This window comes from Glandiceps talaboti, chromosome 20, assembly GCF_964340395.1.
Source record: "Glandiceps talaboti chromosome 20, keGlaTala1.1, whole genome shotgun sequence".
Taxonomy (NCBI): Eukaryota; Metazoa; Hemichordata; class Enteropneusta; family Spengelidae; genus Glandiceps; species Glandiceps talaboti.
Window position 1 is genome coordinate 19,937,331 of NC_135568.1, and position 20,379 is coordinate 19,957,709.

The 20,379-nt window shown below is 34.8% G+C and overlaps 1 protein-coding gene across 1 annotated transcript in view; it reads left to right on the forward strand.

The window, feature by feature from the left end:
* The window catches only part of LOC144450646 (kalirin-like), a 127,916-nt gene that overhangs the window by 91,326 nt on the left and 16,211 nt on the right, over positions 1–20,379 (forward strand). The window contains exons 8-9 of the mRNA XM_078141291.1: positions 1,626–2,060; positions 2,465–2,587. Coding sequence (XP_077997417.1) covers positions 1,626–2,060; positions 2,465–2,587 — 558 coding nt within the window. The remainder of the gene's footprint in view (positions 1–1,625; positions 2,061–2,464; positions 2,588–20,379) is intronic.

Sequence of the window (20,379 nt, forward strand, 5' to 3'; positions counted from 1 at the left end):
AAAGCAATGTTAAACTGCATTAACCAAATTCATGTTTGTAACTCTGAGTCTGAATCAATAAATTACAATAGCAAATATGTACACATTCAGTAGGGTTATAGGCTTGGCAAAGTGTCTCTGTCTGTCTGTCTGTCTGTCTGTCTGTCTGTCTGTCTGTCTGTCTGTGTTTGTCTGTCTACGTGCGTGCGTGCGTGCGTGCGTGTGTGTGTGTGTGTGTGTGTGTGTGTGTGTGTGTGTGGGTGTGTGTGTGTGTAAACAACTTTAAAGTACAAATTGCTGGACTAATTGCTTTGATATTAGGTGGTCATGTTATTTCTTCTAGTGTCTAGTTGGGAAACTGTTCAAATGAAAATGATTGCATCAGAGATGTGGGTTTTGGGTTAAAAAAAATGTGATTTTTGGTCAAAAACCTATAATTCCAAAACTACTCGGCAGATTGGACTGAAATTTAAGAGGGATCTGTAGGTGTATACTATAGATGAAGAAATATTCAGCATATAATGATCTCATCAGTAATATGCAAATTAGGTGTAAACATGTGAATTTTGGTCAAAAAGTACTTGGTCAATGAGACTAAAAGTTGGTGAGATGTTTCTAGTAGTGTTATTCTGCAGATTTTGTTCAAAATATTTTGACACAATTGGCCCTAGCAACCGTGACCAAACCCTTAGCAACAACCAAATGGCAGTATATTTTGCTCAAATAACTACATCATCTTGTAAGTTGTAGGCAAGTGGGTAAACATTCAAAAAATGTATGCAACTATCCCTAGCAACCATGACCACACCCATAGCAACAGCCAGTTGTGTATTTCACAGATAACAGGGATCAATAGACAATTGAACAAACATTCAAAAAATGTATGTAAATTTGCCTAGCAACAAGACCATGCCCATAGCAACAGTCAAATAATCATGTATATTGCAAAGATAACAGGAATTAAAAGACAAATGAATAAACATTAAATAAATGTATGCAAATGTGCCTAGCAACAAGACCATGCCCATAGCAACAGCCAAATGATCATGTATATTGCAAAGATAATATCAGGAATTCATACACAAGTGAACAAAACATTCAAGAATGTATGCAAATATATCTAGCAACATGATCACGCCCATAGTAACAGCCAAATGTTTGCATATATCGCAAAGATAGCAACATGGTTTGATTCAGCAAATGCACACCTATTGTTAGCATGGACTAGCATATGGATAAACATTTTTAAAAACTGTACAGTTGTGCTACAACGCCATTGGCGGTGTTTTTATTTTTTGGAAATTTATTGCATTACAAACAATGAATTAGTATATATTGTATGACATTGTTCTTTCAAGTACATAGACATAGTAGAGTTGTTTTAGGAATTGAAAATCCATATACACGATATAGTCACTTCACTTTAAAGCTTGTCTAAAATGAACTCTATTTATTGGTATAATTCTGTTAGCCCTTAAGTCAGCCTAAGAGTGAGAAACTACATGTTATTTTACATTATCACTAGAGGGTGCTATTTACCTTGTTACACTAATTATATTATCTGCACATTTTGTACATTTTATATGAAGGATGAAAATTGTTGTTGTTCAGAATTAAATCGCTCTGATTTATTTTATATTTTCAAGGCCCTGGAGGAATTTGTCTGGCAGGCTCTAGATCTTTTGAATAAAATGGAAAAATTACGTGTTGAACTGTGTGATATGGACTTTCCCCATGATGTACAAGGTGCTAAAGAAATGATAGATGATCATGCCAATTTGAAACGAAGAGTGCTGAAAGCACCTGTAGAGTACTTATACACAGAGGGTCAAAAACTGATACACAGACTTAGTGGGACAACCTTGGAGGAATGTACTACAGATAGTGGATATTCTGGTAGTAGTAGTAGTAGTAGTATGACTTCAGCTAATGCTGATTTCCATGGCGCTCTACCAAGGATTTCTAATTTGTTAAAGAATCTACACTCTAAACGGGAATATTTGCAAGAAATGTGGCATGCCAGAAAACTAAAATTGGACCAGTGTTTTCAGATGAGAGTCTTTGAACAAGATTGTGAAAAAGTAAGTGGCAATCATAAATGTATTTCTATTACATTGAATATTAGTAATATAAATATGTATTTCCATTACATTGAATATTAATAATATAAATATGTATTTCCATTACATTGAATATTAGTAATATAGATATGTATTTTCATACATTGAATGTATAAAAACACATATCTATATTACTAATATAGATTTAGTAATATACATTTATTTTGTCTGTGATGTGACAGCTAGTAACCATAGCAACATGGATACAAAACATACATTTTTTATCTTTGATGTTACAGCTAGTAACCATAGCAACATAAATACAAACGCTGATACATTTATGTTATCTTTGATGTTACAGCTAGTAACCATAGCAACATAAATACAAAGCTGATAAGTCCATGTCATCTTTGACTTTGTTATAGATGTTTGACTGGATTGGTCACAACAGAGAATTATTTTTAGTAAACTATACAGAGATTGGACAGGAATCTAGCATGGCAATTGAACTCCAAGATGAACATCGAAATTTTAAATCACAGTCATTGGTAAGGATGGTCTTCAGATTAACTAAAGTGTAAGAGTGTGTGTGTGTGTGTGTGTGTGTGTGTGTGTGTGTGTGTGTGTGTGTGTGTGTGTGTGTGTGTGTGTGTGTGTGTGTGTGTGTGTGTGTGCGTATGTGTGTGTGCGTATGTGTGTTTGTGTGTGTGTGTGTGTGTGTGGTGTGCATGTGTGTGTGCATGTGTGTGTGAGTGTGTGTGTGTATGTGTGTGTGTGGTGTGCATGTGTGTGTGCATGTGTGTGTGAGTGTGTTAGTGTGTGACTGCGTACAACATACATGTGTGTATGTGTATGCATAGATATGTTTTCAGTGGTTCTGGCTGCCTCTCTCTCGCTGTGTCTGTGTGTCTGTGTGTCTCTGTGGGTCTGTCTGTGTGTCTCTGTGGGTCTGTCTGTGTGTCTCGAATTTAGTGTGTTGATATGCATTTTTAAGTGTGCAAATGTTTCTATCTGTGTTGTTGTTTCTCTCTTGTCTATATATATGTCATTCTCACAACCAGAGCTGTTAGTTTTTTCTGCAAAATAATCAACTCTGCTTTGTTACGATGGACGGATGCTTATTTCAGATGAGTAGTAAATATTCATGAGTAATGCCATAATGATGAACCATATCATGGTATATATGTATCTTACACTGATTGGCAACTAATTATACTTATACTCTGACTTGTCACTGTGAACAAATATGACTAAATACACCTGTTTATAGGGCCATTCCCTTGAAGCAACAATATTTTTTGACCGTATCAAGTGAGTCCAACAGGCAGACAAGGGTTGACAGATGCATGCACTGAGTGGATTTGAATGGATGATTCAAAAGACCCCGTGTAAAAGTTACTGGTCTCATTAAAAACCACTACTAAGGATAATTAACATTTGAAGGAGTTAAAGACTCGTTGAAAATTGACATGTAGCACTGATAAACGAGCACTGCACTGAGTACTAGTAGTATGGGGTCCCATGAATATAGTTCTGGAGTCCTGTGCCCAGAGAACACTGTGCTAAAAGATTGTACTTATATAACATACAGCCCAGGTTCAGTTCCTTGTAAAATCAAGAAAAGTATTGTAAACAACACTTTAATAACTACAGGTTGTGAATGAAATTATGTTTATCTTGAGTGAAGTTTAGTGAATCGGCCAATCTCGGCTTGTACCCTACTTGTATGGCTGTTGTAGTAACTTGCTACAAACTCACAATTGTATCTGCCTGTACACAGCATCAGTGAAATCCATGCTCTCACAAACCCTATTTGATACTTCCAGGCAAGATTTATAAGTCATTATTTTCTGTTCATATCATTCCAATCTTGTCTGTAGGATGACAAAATTAAATTTCGGCAACAAGAACCCAACATGTCCAAGTCAGTTTTTAGCACAACTGAACTGGTAAGGTTCAGTAGTGCCATAGGCATGGCAAAGTGTGTGCGTGCATGCGTGCGTGCGTGCGTGCGTGCGTGCGTGCGTGTGTGTGTGCTTAAAGTAAAAAAAACTGTTGGGCTGATTGCCATGATGTTTGGTGGGTCTATGGTATATTACCTTGGGTGTCTAGTTGGGAAATTGTTCAAATCAAAATGATATTACCACCGGTGTGTGATTTGGGTAAAAAAAATGGGTTTTTTGATCAAAACTTCTATGCAGATCGGATTTGTTTATGACATGATCCCATCAGTAATATGTACATTAGGGCTAAAATGTGTTTTTGGTGAAAAATCTATAATTCCAAAACTAACAAGCAGATTGGGCTAAAATGTAATGGGGGTGCATCTGGGCATGTGTAGATGAAGCTGTATTTACAATGTAAAAATCCCATTAGTGATATGCAAATTAGGTCTAAAAATGTCAGTTTTGGTCAAAAACTTATATCTTGAAATTGCATGGTGAATGGGATTGAATCTTGGTGGGGATGTTTCTGGAGGTGTTATTCTGCAGTTATTGTTGAAACATTTTGACACATTTGGCCCTAGCAACCATAACCATGCCCTTAGCAACAGTGAAATGACGATGCATATTGCAAGATAACAACAGGGATGGGTAGGTACAACTAAAACAATGAGGGATCTCCGAACGACTGTGCATATCATACACATTTTATGTTCCCTAAGAACAATTTAGATAGATAAGAAACAGGCTTCCACAGACCACTCAATACAAATATAGACAACATCATCTAACCCTAACTGATACACAGACACACACATTGGCCTTGGAACAAACCATAGACCCTCCACCAATAAACAAGCTATTGAAAGTCATCACATTGTAGGTTCAGATTTTCACACATACAAATGTATTGATTCAAAGTTACAAGTGATATATTTGTGCACATACAGTGCCTGCTTGTCGGCAGGAGTGTGGTGTTATTTATATTTGTAATGACTGGTCTGTGGGAAGCCTGTTTCTTATCTATCTAAATTGTTCTTGGGGAACATAAAATGTGTATGATACGCACAGTCATTTGGCGATCCCTCGATGTTTTAGTTGTAAATGAATACAGATTCAAAAAATGTATGCAAATATGCCTCTCCCACAGCAACAGCTATAATTATACAGTTGTGCTACTATGCCATTAGCGCTATTTTCAGTGGAGATATGCCAAAGCATTGTATATCACCTATATACAAAAAATGTATGTATGTATGAGGCAATCTGATTGGTTGTAGTGTACAAAGCCATTGTGAGAAATACTGCTTTTGTATGTGAATGAAACCATGGCCTCTTGGCGATGTGTCTTGGATGGTGCCGTAAAAGAGGCTGTGGTTTACGACAATGATATATGTATGTATGTGTCTCTATAGGCATGACATCATACATTATACATATGTATAAATTTACTTACCAGTCCATGAATTTAGATTTAAATTTAACATAGTTACATTGAATGTCAGTATGAGCTATTATGGGGAGATAAGAAAAGGTCAAAGGTCACAAGGTAAGGCAAGTTTAAAATAATAGAAAGTAGTAAATATTGGTAGTACTTGATTGTAATTCATTGTGTCAGTTCCTATTACAAGACTGTGTGGAGCTATGTAACACAAAGTATATTGTGTTATATAGGATTGATCAGTACAGGTAATATGAAGAGGTTCACAATGTTTTGATAACAAAGACTAGAGGGCTGTTTTATCACTTAAAGATCTAAAATTGTCTTAGTTGGCAGTGATGTGATGAAAAGAGCTGTTTAAAGTTCTAGTGAGTATTTCAAAGTAGGTCATGTCTGCTTGTCACTCACATGAAAGGGGGCCCTCTAGAGTCCAAAGCAATCTAGGTTTGTAGGTATCATTCTGTCAAATGGTGATGTTGAGTGATGACTCATAGCTTGCATGATTAATGAATTTAGGAAAAGATACAAGACACATTACAATTCAGTCAGAATATTATTGGCAAATAAATCAGTGAATGAGAACGGTTGGTCTGTTTGCCAGCCATTCTGTATGGTAGCTGTTTAGTTGTATAGACCTACCCTGTAGGATATAATAGAGGGTGACTGTATTCTAGTAAGTCTTCATTACAACAAGGTCATGTCCAGGTGAGTGTGCAAGTGTTGTGGTGTTTATTTCATCAAGGTACTTGACTATAACAAAGTAACATGCTGAATACCATTCCACTCTATAATTTTCACTTCAAATAAAATGTTGCCAATCAAAAGCTAACTAATCACATATTACAATCATGTGCTCAGAATTTATTTTTTTCTCAAGAAGTGGTTTTATTTAGACTAGAAATGTTAGAGAGTTATGTCATACTTAGCATGTAGCACAAATAGGATACTGTTAATGTCAGATGAAAACCAAAAATGTGTGTAGATTATGTAGTCATTTGTACTAGTCGGGTATGTAAGGTAGTCATGTATTACTGATACTGTAAGCTGTACTCTATATTGTACATACCATCAGCAATTTGCATAAAAACCAACCCACTGATGTGCTCCCAGTTTGTCCTCAACTCTCAAGACATTAACTTATTAACACGAAGAAAATTCTACATTAGAATACATGCTGAGATAAAAAGTCAAAAAGTGACAGAGCACAATGTGTTATATTTTCACTAGATTCCAGCATCAACTACATACATTGAGAATTTTAACAATTAAATTTATACATGTATGAATGTATGACTGGATATTAAGGTCTTCAATTTAGACTTTGCCGTATTTACAGAAACATAATTTTTATTGAACTCTGATGATTACTGGAACTATAATATATAATACATAATACAAACTATCAAAATAGTAATAAATTATTTCATTAATCTTTATAACAAATTTTATATTGTTAAAAACAATAATTGCTGAATTGGAGTGACAAAGCTAAAATAACAGCTGTTTTTTTCTGCCTTGGATTAATACTGGAGCCATCTGATCAAAAGTGACAATTTTCAAAAGTGATTAATTTGATGTCATGTGGTATAAAATATGATATTAATTAAAAAGTCTTATCAGTATTAGTTTGATATGAATTTTAGAATTTAGGGGTCATGAGAGGTCAAGGCAAGGATATAAAATTTGTTATTGATATTCCAGTAGAAGTAGAATGCAAAATACTCTAGCATATGATAACAGGTCAAAGGTCACATATTCATTAAAACATTACAAATGGTTGTAATACAATAGTAGCTATCTCATCACCATCAGGTAAAGTATACTTGACTTCTCAATTCAAGTTTATAATAATATAAACCAAATTTGGATACATCGTACATTGGAAACTGTCATTTTTATGCTGTCTGGGAAACTACCAGTTTTATGCCTTCTGGGAAACTACCAGTTTTATGCCTTCTGGGAAACTACCAGTTTTATGCCTTCTGGGAAACTACCAGTTTTATGCCTTCTGGGAAACTACCAGTTTTATGCCTTCTGGGAAACTACCAGTTTTATGCCTTCTGGGAAACTACCAGTTTTATGCCTTCTGGGAAACTACCAGTTTTATGCCTTCTGGGAAACTACCAGTTTTATGTGATTTCTCTGTTTCTGTTTGTAGGGTTTCCAATTCTTAGCAAGACACAGAATATATTAGTAGTGTTTGTTGTGTTTTTGAAATTGTTAATGCAATGAAAACTGCAATGTTTATAGGTTGTTGTGTTACAAGTTAATAAGTTACCATGGAAACCAACAGTGATTGCACATTTGAAATAAATGTATCATTCATTTTGAAATTAAAGTTATACCATTTATAGCTTACAATTAGAATATTACCCATCATGCAATGGGTTCTACTATGGATTCCAATAGTGACTTTATGTTGCTAATGACTGATTCTTAGACATTTATGTTAATTCATGCTTATTTTACATTTTGACTTTTGTAAAATTAATGTAGCACTGGTAAGTAAGCATAAAACATTTCTATCCACAGAGTCAGAACATTTTAAAAAAATAATCCCATTACTAACAACTCATCAACATTGTTAGGGCAATACTACAGTGGGATGATCCAAAAAATTAAATTAAAAAAAAAAAAAACGAAGAAAAAATAGAAAGAAACAACCAGGGAAATTTAGGAATGTAGTCACGTGTGTTAGGAAGTAGAGGAATCATCATAGTGGATTGATTAATTGACAAGTTAGTTAGTATTATCAGTGCTAAATAGATAGTACACTTTATATATATATGGACGGGTATATACAGAGTATGTATGTACAGGTATATACAGAGTATGTATGTACGGGTATATACAGAGTATGTATGTACAGGTATATACATAGTATATATGGACGGGTATATACAGAGTATGTATGTACAGGTATATACATAGTATATATGGACGGGTATATACAGAGTATGTATGTACAGGTATATACATAGTATATATGTACGGGTATATACAGAGTATGTATGTACGGGTATATACAGAGTATGTATGTACAGGTATATATGTATGGGTATATACAGAGTATGTATGTACAGGTATATACATAGTATATATGGACGGGTATATACAGAGTATGTATGTACAGGTATATACATAGTATATATGGACGGGTATATACAGAGTATGTATGTACAGGTATATACAGAGTATGTATGTACAGGTATATACATAGTATATATGGACGGGTATATACATAGTATATATGTACGGGTATATACAGAGTATGTATGTACAGGTATATACATAGTATATATGGACGGGTATATACAGAGTATGTATGTACAGGTATATACATAGTATATATGGACGGGTATATACAGAGTATGTATGTATAGGTATATACATAGTATATATGGACGGGTATATACAGAGTATGTATGTACAGGTATATACATAGTATATATGGACGGGTATATACATAGTGTATATGTATGGGTATATACATAGTATGTATGTACGGGTATATACATAGTGTATATGTACAGGTATATACATAGTATGTATGTACGGGTATATACAGAGTATGTATGTACAGGTATATACATAGTATATATGTATGGGTATATACAGAGTATGTATGTACAGGTATATACATAATATATATGTATGGGTATATACATAGTATATATGTACGGGTATATACATAGTATGTATGTACGGGTATATACATAGTATATATGTACGGGTATATACATAGTATGTATGTACGGGTATATACATAGTATGTATGTACGGGTATATACATAGTATGTATGTACGGGTATATACATAGTATGTATGTACAGGTATATACAGAGTATGTATGTACAGGTATATACATAGTATATATGTACAGGTATATACATAGTATGTATGTACCGGTATATACATAGTATATATGTACAGGTATATACATAGTATGTATGTACGGGTATATACATAGTATATATGTACAGGTATATACATAGTATGTATGTACGGGTATATACATAGTATGTATGTACAGGTATATACAGAGTATGTATGTACTGGTATATATGTATGGGTATATGCATAGTTTATATGTATGGGTATATACATAGTATATGTGTATGGGTATATACATAGTATGTATGTGCGTACGGGTATATGCATAGTATATATGTATGGGTATATGCATAGTATATAGTACAGGTATGTATAGAGTATATGTGTATGGGTATATGCATAGTATATAGTTTGGGTATATACAGAGTATATAGTATGGGTATATACATAGTATATATGTATGGGTATATACAGAGTATGTATGTATGGGTATATACAGAGTATATATGTGTGCAGAAGCTGTAGGGAAATGAGCTGTATAATTACTGGAGGGTGTTTATTCAGTTTGGTGGTTTATTGACATTTTGCTGGTGGTTTTGTAATGGATTATAATCATGAAAAAGGTAGCATTGATTTAATATATAGTTTGGTAGCATTGTTGAATACTTTACGGTATTATTGATTTAGCCTGGCAGGACATCTATACTGTTCTCTAACAGCAATTGATTACTAAAACTTGAATTGCTAAGTTATAGACTTGAAGTGATACTGTGTAGTATTCTATTATTAAGACTTGAAGTCACTTTAATTGCTTAAAACCTGATTTGATAAATAAAATTTATATGACATATAGATGTACCCACACGATACACAGAAAACACATCCACTACCTATAAGTCATACTAACTGAAAATGGCGACATTTTGTTGACCTTTGGCCTAATTATGATATTTTAATATCCAAAACTTTTGACAAAATATTTGTAATTGACTGATTATTCATAATATACAGTGTGTAACATGTAAATATGACTTTTAAGTAACTTTGACATGGTTTTATAGGCAGTAAATATTAAGCCTACCAAAACATGTGTTTACCCATAACAATACATGGTATTTCGGGTTTCTCGGGATATAACAAAATGCGCGAGTGGCACCAGTCAGATATGCTAACAGGACACCTTTCTGAGGTGGAATCTGCAAAAAAATATCATATAACTCACATTGCAAGGTTAACCCCTAAAAACCACCTCTGGCAATTGAACTACATTGACAGTCCACATAGAACCATTGACAGTCCAAACAGATAAAGTACAGAAAGTCATAATTGTATGGTGAAACCCAGAGAGACATTCAAGTGGCAAAATGAGTCACGTTTTGATGGTTCTACTTTTGTCATTTTAGTGTTTTATATAGTCAAAAAGAACTGTGTTAGAACCCGAAGGTTAACATAGTGTAAAGTGAGTCTTTGGATTAACCTATCTACTAGCTGCCTGCATCATAACGCAAAAAAAAAACGCTTTATGAGATAATGTCTATCCTAATATTGTAACCAGCCAATGGTAAAGCTGATTACAATGATCCCAGGAGTGATTTGTAAGGTTAGAGGTCACCCCAGGTTGAGATTAATCCTAGCCTCATTGTTAGAGTTGTCTTGACAAATGATAAATTACACTTGGGACAAGTAGCTACTTATTGTATATGTCATAGAAATAAGGCAAGTAAAATGAGCAGAATAGCTGATAGTCATGTCTATCAAGGTTTTAGAACTGCTGTAAAATGGAAATTTGGTCAAATTTTTCATAGTTTTGTGTAGTTTTCAACAATTCTGGAGGGAATATCAGTGAGAGAGAGAGAGAGAGAGAGAGAGAGAGAGAGAGAGAGAGAGAGAGAGAGAGAGAGAGAGAGAGAGAGAGAGAGAGAGAGAGAGAGAGAGAGAGAGAGAGAGAGAGAGAGAGAGAGAGAGAGAGAGAGAGAGAGAGAGAGAGAGAGAGAGAGAGAGAGAGAGAGAGAGAGAGAGAGAGAGAGAGAGAGAGAGAGAGAGAGGAGGAAGTTGGTGTGAATTTGAGGTATTGTTGATTTGATGTCAAAGTAAATCACTGACACACAATGTTGGCAACTAGTCTGAAATTAGGAACACAGACAAGTTGACCTTACATTACCAGGCCTATTATGAAAACTATCAAAATTTGGATGTTATATAGCTAGGCTTGGTGTTTGATGGATGGGACATTACGTTTTTTGACACAAAGTTGGACATATTTCAACTCCAGGCTAATAATACAAGAGACACAATAAAGACAGCAGGATCCTTTACCCAAAGACACTAAACACTGATAAGCATTGCTATTCTTTCACAGTGCAGCAAAATCAGGCTTCTAATGAAATGGACTTGATGATTTTAATGGCTGCAATTGTTTATTTTCAAACTGATAATCAACATTTAAACTTGATTACTTCTACATCCCCACTGTGCAGGGTACCTATGTATTAATTGTTTTGTTTGTATTAGTAGTTGTCTGAGGATGTGTAATAAATGTCATGTCACCTAAGTGAAAGACCAAGCCTATATCATTTTAGCTGTAAATGTCATGTCACCTAAGTGAAAGACCAAGCCTATATTGTTTTAGCTGTAAATGTCATGTCACCTAAGTGAAAGACCAAGCCTATATCATTTTAGCTGTAAATGTCATGTCACCTAAGTGAAAGACCAAGCCTATATCATTTTAGCTGTAAATATTATGTCACCTAAGTGAAAGACCAAGCCTATATCATTTTAGCTGTAAATGTCATGTCACCTAAGTGAAAGACCAAGCCTATATCATTTTAGCTGTAAATATTATGTCACCTAAGTGAAAGACCAAGCCTATATCATTTTAGCTGTAAATGTCATGTCACCTAAGTGAAAGACCAAGCCTATATCATTTTAGCTGTAAATGTCATGTCACCTAAGTGAAAGACCAAGCCTATATTGTTTTAGCTGTAAATGTCATGTCACCTAAGTGAAAGACCAAGCCTATATTGTTTTAGCTGTAAATATTATGTCACCTAAGTGAAAGACCAAGCCTATATCATTTTAGCTGTAAATGTCATGTCACCTAAGTGAAAGACCAAGCCTATATTGTTTTAGCTGTAAATGTCATGTCACCTAAGTGAAAGACCAAGCCTATATTGTTTTAGCTGTAAATGTCATGTCACCTAAGTGAAAGACCAAGCCTATATTGTTTTAGCTGTAAATATTATGTCACCTAAGTGAAAGACCAAGCCTATATCGTTTTAGCTGTAAATATTATGTCACCTAAGTGAAAGACCAAGCCTATATTGTTTTAGCTGTAAATGTCATGTCACCTAAGTGAAAGACCAAGCCTATATCATTTTAGCTGTAAATATTATGTCACCTAAGTGAAAGACCAAGCCTATATCGTTTTAGCTGTAAATATTATGTCACCTAAGTGAAAGACCAAGCCTATATCGTTTTAGCTGTAAATATTATGTCACCTAAGTGAAAGACCAAGCCTATATTGTTTTAGCTGTAAATATTATGTCACCTAAGTGAAAGACCAAGCCTATATTGTTTTAGCTGTAAATATTATGTCACCTAAGTGAAAGACCAAGCCTATATTGTTTTAGCTGTAAATATTATGTCACCTAAGTGAAAGACCAAGCCTATATTGTTTTAGCTGTAAATGTCATGTCACCTAAGTGAAAGACCAAGCCTATATTGTTTTAGCTGTAAATGTCATGTCACCTAAGTGAAAGACCAAGCCTATATTGTTTTAGCTGTAAATGTCATGTCACCTAAGTGAAAGACCAAGCCTATATCGTTTTAGCTGTAAATGTCGTCACCTGAGTGAAAGACCAAGCCTATATCGTTTTAGCTGTAAATGTCATGTCACCTAAGTGAAAGACCAAGCCTATATCGTTTTAGCTGTAAATGTCGTCACCTGAGTGAAAGACCAAGCCTATATTGTTTTAAATGTAACTCTTTTTGTAAATATGGTGACACTTGACAATTAATTGATAAATCAGATTGAAATCAAGTGTGTTCATGTGTAAACATTCAAGACAAATAAAACATTGTGTTCGAAAAGGAAGTCAAAATAGGTCTAATTTGTAGAAAGTTTGTTGTAGTGTTGGGTTAAAAATGTATGAGGATTGAATCTGGAAAGAATTTTGTTGATCTAAGAATCGCAATAAGTTAGATTATTTGATGAGATAGTAAAAGTGGTGACACTGACAGTGATAGATAGACACAGAATGACTAAGATTTTAGTGGAAAGAAAGTACTAGTATTTAGTCAATATTGTGTGACTGAACTTTCTCCTGTTGAAACAGATCATTGTAAACTATTTACAGTCAATATTGTATTTCTTTTGTATAAAGCAAGTACTAAATATTAAATCATCTCTATTCTGTACTTCTACATTTATCTGTTTTTTCTCAGCAACCTTCTTTTTCAAAGAGCCCTTCCCAAGAAAGCATGCCCTCTAGTGTTTCCATTTCCCCTTGTATACCTATTGACCATTGACCCATGTTGACTGGAGTCTAACTTCATAGTATTTGTTGTTTGATTGATCTTTCTAATAAGTTGGGATCATACACTATAGTTTCATCATGTTTGTGTGTACATGTATTTTGAATTTTCAGTTGACTTTTCAAAAAAATAATGCCCTTTTTGTGTGGTCAGCACTGTCTGTTAGCCAAAACATGGGTGCATTCAGGAGACAAAATACTTTGTCAGTGTTTGGCCAGGTGCAGGTCACCTGACCCTCTCAGTATTGCACAAATTACTTTGTCAGTGTTTGGCCAGGTGACCTGACCCTCTCAGTATTGCACAAATTACTTTGTCAGTGTTTAGCCAGGTGACCTGACCCTCTCAGTATTGCACATGTTGCAGGTGAAATACAAAAGATGGCAAAGTGTTCTCGAAGAAAATAGTTGCATTTTGATTAGGTTTAGCATTTATTGCTGACAGGATGATTTGCATATCAAAAAACACACCATTGCAGTAGTCAGGACAAAAGAATGCCCTCTGGAGTCTTTCTGTCTGTATTCTTCTGTTCAGTGGACCATTCTAGTAAATCACACCCTCTAGAATCTTTTAGTCTCTATCCTTCTGTTCAATAGACCTTTCCAGTAAATCATGCCTTCTAGAGTCTCTTGGTCTCTATCCTTCAGTTCAGTGGACCTTTCCAGTAAATCATGCCCTCTAGAGTCTTTCAGTCTCTATCCTTCTGTTCAGGTGACCTTTCCAGTAAATCACACCCTCTAGAGTCTCACGGTCGCTATCCTTCTGTTCAATAGACCTTTCCATGGATCACACCCTCTAGAGCCTTTGTCTCTACTGTTCAGTGAACCTTTCTAGTAAATCATACCCTCTAGATTCTTTCAAGTCTGTCTTACTATTGTAGAACATTTCAAATCAGTAAAGTAGAATTGTGACACTGTTAATATAGACAAATGATTGAACATGTTGTACTACAGTGTCATATGATGTTTACAAAGAATTCTTGTGATTTCCTCGATGATGTTATTGAAAGTGTTTGTCTGTCTTTTATTCTATCAAATTGTAATGTGGATATGACTCTATCTTTGACTTCTATTGTGTTTTGTCTATTACAACACCTGCTGTGTCTAATTTATACAGTCTTTCACTTTTTGAATGTTGTAAATTACCAGAGTACAATTGTTATATATTGCTTTCAGTATACTTGCTCAGACTACTTTGAAGATTAGTGACTGTGTTCCCTCTATTAAGCTATTGACTGTGTTCCCTCTAAGCTATTGATTATGTTCCCTCTAAGCTATTGACTGTGTTCCCTCTAAGCTATTGACTGTGTTCCCTCTAAGCTATTGATTATGTTCCCTCTAAGCTATTGACTGTGTTCCCTCTAAGCTATTGATTATGTTCCCTCTAAGCTATTGATTATGTTCCCTCTAAGCTATTGACTGTGTTCCCTCTAAGCTATTGATTATGTTCCATCTAAGCTATTGACTGTGTTCCCTCTAAGCTATTGATTATGTTCCCTCTAAGCTATTGACTGTGTTCCCTCTAAGCTATTGACTGTGTTCCCTCTAAGCTATTGACTGTGTTCCCTCTAAGCTATTGATTATGTTCCCTCTAAGCTATTGACTGTGTTCCCTCTAAGCTATTGATTATGTTCCCTCTAAGCTATTGATTATGTTCCCTCTATTAAGCTATTGACTGTGTTCCCTCTAAGCTATTGATAGCTTCTTAATTTGAACCAAGGTATAACAAATTCATTCTTCAACTTGATTAATCTTGTAGTATTACAATACTAACTAAATGCATTCTTTAGTAGACAACAACACAGTGTTCTACTGTAGTAATACATCAGGGGCTTATATATATGTGTGACTTGGAATATTTTGATTTTTTTATGATATACTTATGCCAAGATCAATTGTTCTTGATGACATTAAATGCAAAATATCACTTCTGATATGGGACATTAAATGTCATGATATTCACATTAAACTGTAAACATCATTAGAAAACAGCTTTCTGATTGGACAAGACATGACAATGCTAAATATAAACGGTTAAAAGGGGATGGGGGGGGGGGGGTGGCGGCGCTGACCTTTGACGTTGATGTTTTGGTGTATGGCCACAAAACTGCAACATCTTTCAAAACAGAAATTTTGATGAAAATATCCATACCCAAATGATACACAAACTCAAACTCAAAAACCCCAGACTGGTATACTTTGCTATTTGGCGAGGACACTACTTTTGGCAATAAAAGACCCAAATCATAACATTTCCTGTCAGTGGTAAGTTTCCTATTTTTATTTTTGAAAATGTCATCCAAACTTTAAAATTAATTACTTTGAATGAAAGTTGTACGCTCTTTCCATTTCTGTGTAAGTTTGGTGATTGACTGTTTGACGTTTTCAACAAGAGATCACTTTTAACACAACAGTGGATTCCATCAATGGTGATTTAAAATGAGAAATTATTTTAATGAAAAAATTTGTGGAAAGAGAAACTGATTGAAATGTAGTTTTTTTTCATTTTTTAAAAATACTTCAGGCAATAGCCATGATGAGAAATGAATAAATAATATAATTATTAAAGTGGGACTGAAGAATATGAAAAGTGTATCCCTTATTGATAAAGACTAAATTAGACTGTCAATGGATAGAAGAATAGAAACAAATTGGAAACCTGGATGTTTTGTAATGAATGATGTATGTAGACATAGAGACTGTGTAATACACGGTTGTAGACATAGAGACTGTGTAATACACGGTTGTAGACATAGAGACTGTGTAATACACAGTTGTAGACATAGAGACTGTGTAATACACGGTTGTAGACATAGAGACTGTGTAATACACGGTTGTAGACATAGAGACTGTGTAATACATGGTTGTAGACATAGAGACTGTGTAATACACGGTTGTAGACATAGAGACTGTGTAATACACAGTTGTAGACATAGAGACTGTGTAATACACGGTTGTAGACATAGAGACTGTGTAATACACGGTTGTAGACATAGAGACTGTGTAATACACGGTTGTAGACATAGAGACTGTGTAATACACGGTTGTAGACATAGAGACTGTGTAATACACGGTTGTAGACATAGAGACTGTGTAATACACGGTTGTAGACATAGAGACTGTGTAATACACGGTTGTAGACATAGAGACTGTGTAATACACGGTTGTAGACATAGAGACTGTAATACACGGTTGTAGACATAGAGACTGTGTAATACACGGTTGTAGACATAGAGACTGTGTAATACACGGTTGTAGACATAGAGACTGTGTAATACACGGTTGTAGACATAGAGACTGTGTAATACACAGTTGTAGACATAGAGACTGTGTAATACACGGTTGTAGACATAGAGACTGTGTAATACACGGTTGTAGACATAGAGACTGTGTAATACACGGTTGTAGACATAGAGACTGTGTAATACACGGTTGTAGACATAGAGACTGTGTAATACACGGTTGTAGACATAGAGACTGTGTAATACACAGTTGTAGACTCTGGTTGTCTCCTGACACCACCTCTACATTGTCTAATAATCAATTAAAACATCAATCTGACAAGACACTTCTATTTTCCTCAGGTATTAACACCTATAATATTAACTGGGACAGTGTTATCATCAATATTTAAGCACTCTACTCTATGGATCATTGTCTTGAGAATTTACCCTTTGTCAAAAATGGTATAGTCCAACCTAATTGAATTATAATCCAGGATGTTGCACTTTGATATTTTAATTCTATCCCCATAAAGAAATAGTTTGTTCCAATATAAATGACAATATATTTTCAGAATGTAATACTAATAATGGCAGTGTATAGTCTAATATGTCAAAACAGTGGAAATAACTTGAACATATGAAAAACCCCCAAAACATCATACCAAGTATCAGGCTTAAAATGTTGATGTCATTGCATTGATACAGTAATATAGACAGCAAGGAATATTATACTATTTCTGTTTGACAATTGATCCATGTAGCTGTGTCTTTGACAGTTTGTTCTTTTTCAAGATGTTACATTGATGAATGGCAATGTCTGCAAATCTCATTATAATTAAATTTGTATGTGGAAAGAAAAAAAAGTGAAAGTATATAAATACAGATGATTGCAGTATGACTCAGAGAGAATGATAAAACATAGAAATGAAGTCAACCAGTATGACTTCAGTCTCATTTGGTCTAGAGTAGATGTAAATCTTTTACAAAATTGGCTGAGGTGCTGATTATATTCACTGTGTTGCCAAGGTGCTAGTATTACAAACAGTGACATCATTGCAAGGTGCTAGTATTACTAACAGTGACATCATTGCAAGGTGCTAGTATTACTAACAGTGACATCATTGCAAGGTGCTATTATTACTAACAGTGACATCATTGCAAGGTGCTAGTATTACAAACAGTGACATCATTGCAAGGTGCTAGTATTACTAACAGTGACATCATTGCAATGTGCTAGTATTACTAACAGTGACATCATTGCAAGTGCTAGTATTACTAACAGTGACATCATTGCAAGGTGCTAGTGTTACTAACAGTGACATCATTGCAAGTGCTAGTGTTACTAACAGTGACATCATTGCAAGTGCTAGTGTTACTAACAGTGACATCATTGCAAGTGCTAGTGTTACTAACAGTGACATCATTGCAAGTGCTAGTATTACAAACAGTGACATCATTGCAAGGTGCTAGTATTACAAACAGTGACATCATTGCAAGGTGCTAGTATTACAAACAGTGACATCATTGCAATGTGCTAGTATTACAAACAGTGACATCATTGCAAGGTGCTATTATTACAAACAGTGACATCATTGCAAGGTGCTATTATTACTAACAGTGACATCATTGCAAGGTGCTATTATTACTAACAGTGACATCATTGCAAGGTGCTAGTATTGCTAACAGTGACATCATTGCAAGGTGCTATTATTGCTAACAGTGACATCATTGCAAGGTGCTATTATTACTAACAGTGACATCATTGCAAGGTGCTAGTATTGCTAACAGTGACATCATTGCAAGGTGCTAGTATTGCTAACAGTGACATCATTGCAAGGTGCTAGTATTGCGAACAGTGACATCATTGCAATGTGCTAGTATTACAAACAGTGACATCATTGCAAGGTGCTATTATTACAAACAGTGACATCATTGCAAGGTGCTAGTATTGCTAACAGTGACATCATTGCAAGGTGCTAGTATTACAAACAGTGACATCATTGCAAGGTGCTAGTATTACAAACAGTGACATCATTGCAAGGTGCTAGTATTACAAACAGTGACATCATTGCAAGGTGCTATTATTACAAACAGTGACATCATTGCAAGGTGCTAGTATTACAAACAGTGACATCATTGCAAGGTGCTAGTATTACTAACAGTGACATCATTGCAAGGTGCTATTATTACAAACAGTGACATCATTGCAAGGTGCTATTATTACTAACAGTGACATCATTGCAAGGTGCTATTATTACTAACAGTGACATCATTGCAAGGTGCTAGTATTGCTAACAGTGACATCATTGCAAGGTGCTATTATTGCTAACAGTGACATCATTGCAAGGTGCTATTATTACTAACAGTGACATCATTGCAAGGTGCTAGTATTGCTAACAGTGACATCATTGCAAGGTGCTAGTATTGCTAACAGTGACATCATTGCAAGTGCTAGTATTGCGAACAGTGACATCATTGCAATGTGCTAGTATTGCTAACAGTGACATCATTGCAAGGTGCTAGTATTACTAACAGTGACATCATTGCAAGGTGCTAGTATTGCGAACAGTGACATCATTGCAAGATGCTAGTATTACTAACAATGACATCATTGCAAGGTGCTAGTATTACTAACAGTGACATCATTGCAAGGTGCTAGTATTACTAACAATGACATCATTGCAAGGTGCTAGTATTGCTAACAGTGACATCATTGCAAGGTGCTAGTATTACTAACAGTGACATCATTGCAAGATGCTAGTATTACTAACAATGACATCTATCTGATAGGTTTTGTGTTTAGTATTCTACATCTGCCGTCAGTCATGAAATGAAGACAGTTAATGGCTATAGAGGTAGTGCTTTGAAATGAAGACAGTTAATGGCTATAGAGGTAGTGCTTTGAAATGAAGACAGTTAATGGCTATAGTGGTAGTGTTTTCAAATCAACCAAGCATTAGGTACTTTCTGTAAACTAGATTTGTTGGTTGATCACTTGTCATTGATAAAATATTGGTGAATGCCAGGGAATAAAGGTAATGACAAAATATGGTTATTTGCATTCTGTGATTTGAATTTAGTGAGTATGTATTGTCTGCTTAGATGTTTAAATTATAGGTTTGTCTATCAAAACGTAACTAAATGTATTGTTTTTATAGGGAAATTATTCATAATTTGTGTGTGTACTTTGAATTACAATATTATAATATCATAAGTAGTATAGTCCAGAATATACTTAAAAATTCCTTTTTTGGTTTTAATAGCATGTATTGTGACAAGAAATTTAGGAGTAGTGACAAGTATATAACAAATCATGGTTGCTATGGAAATTTTTTTCTTTGGCATTGCACAGTGTATAAGAATGATGTT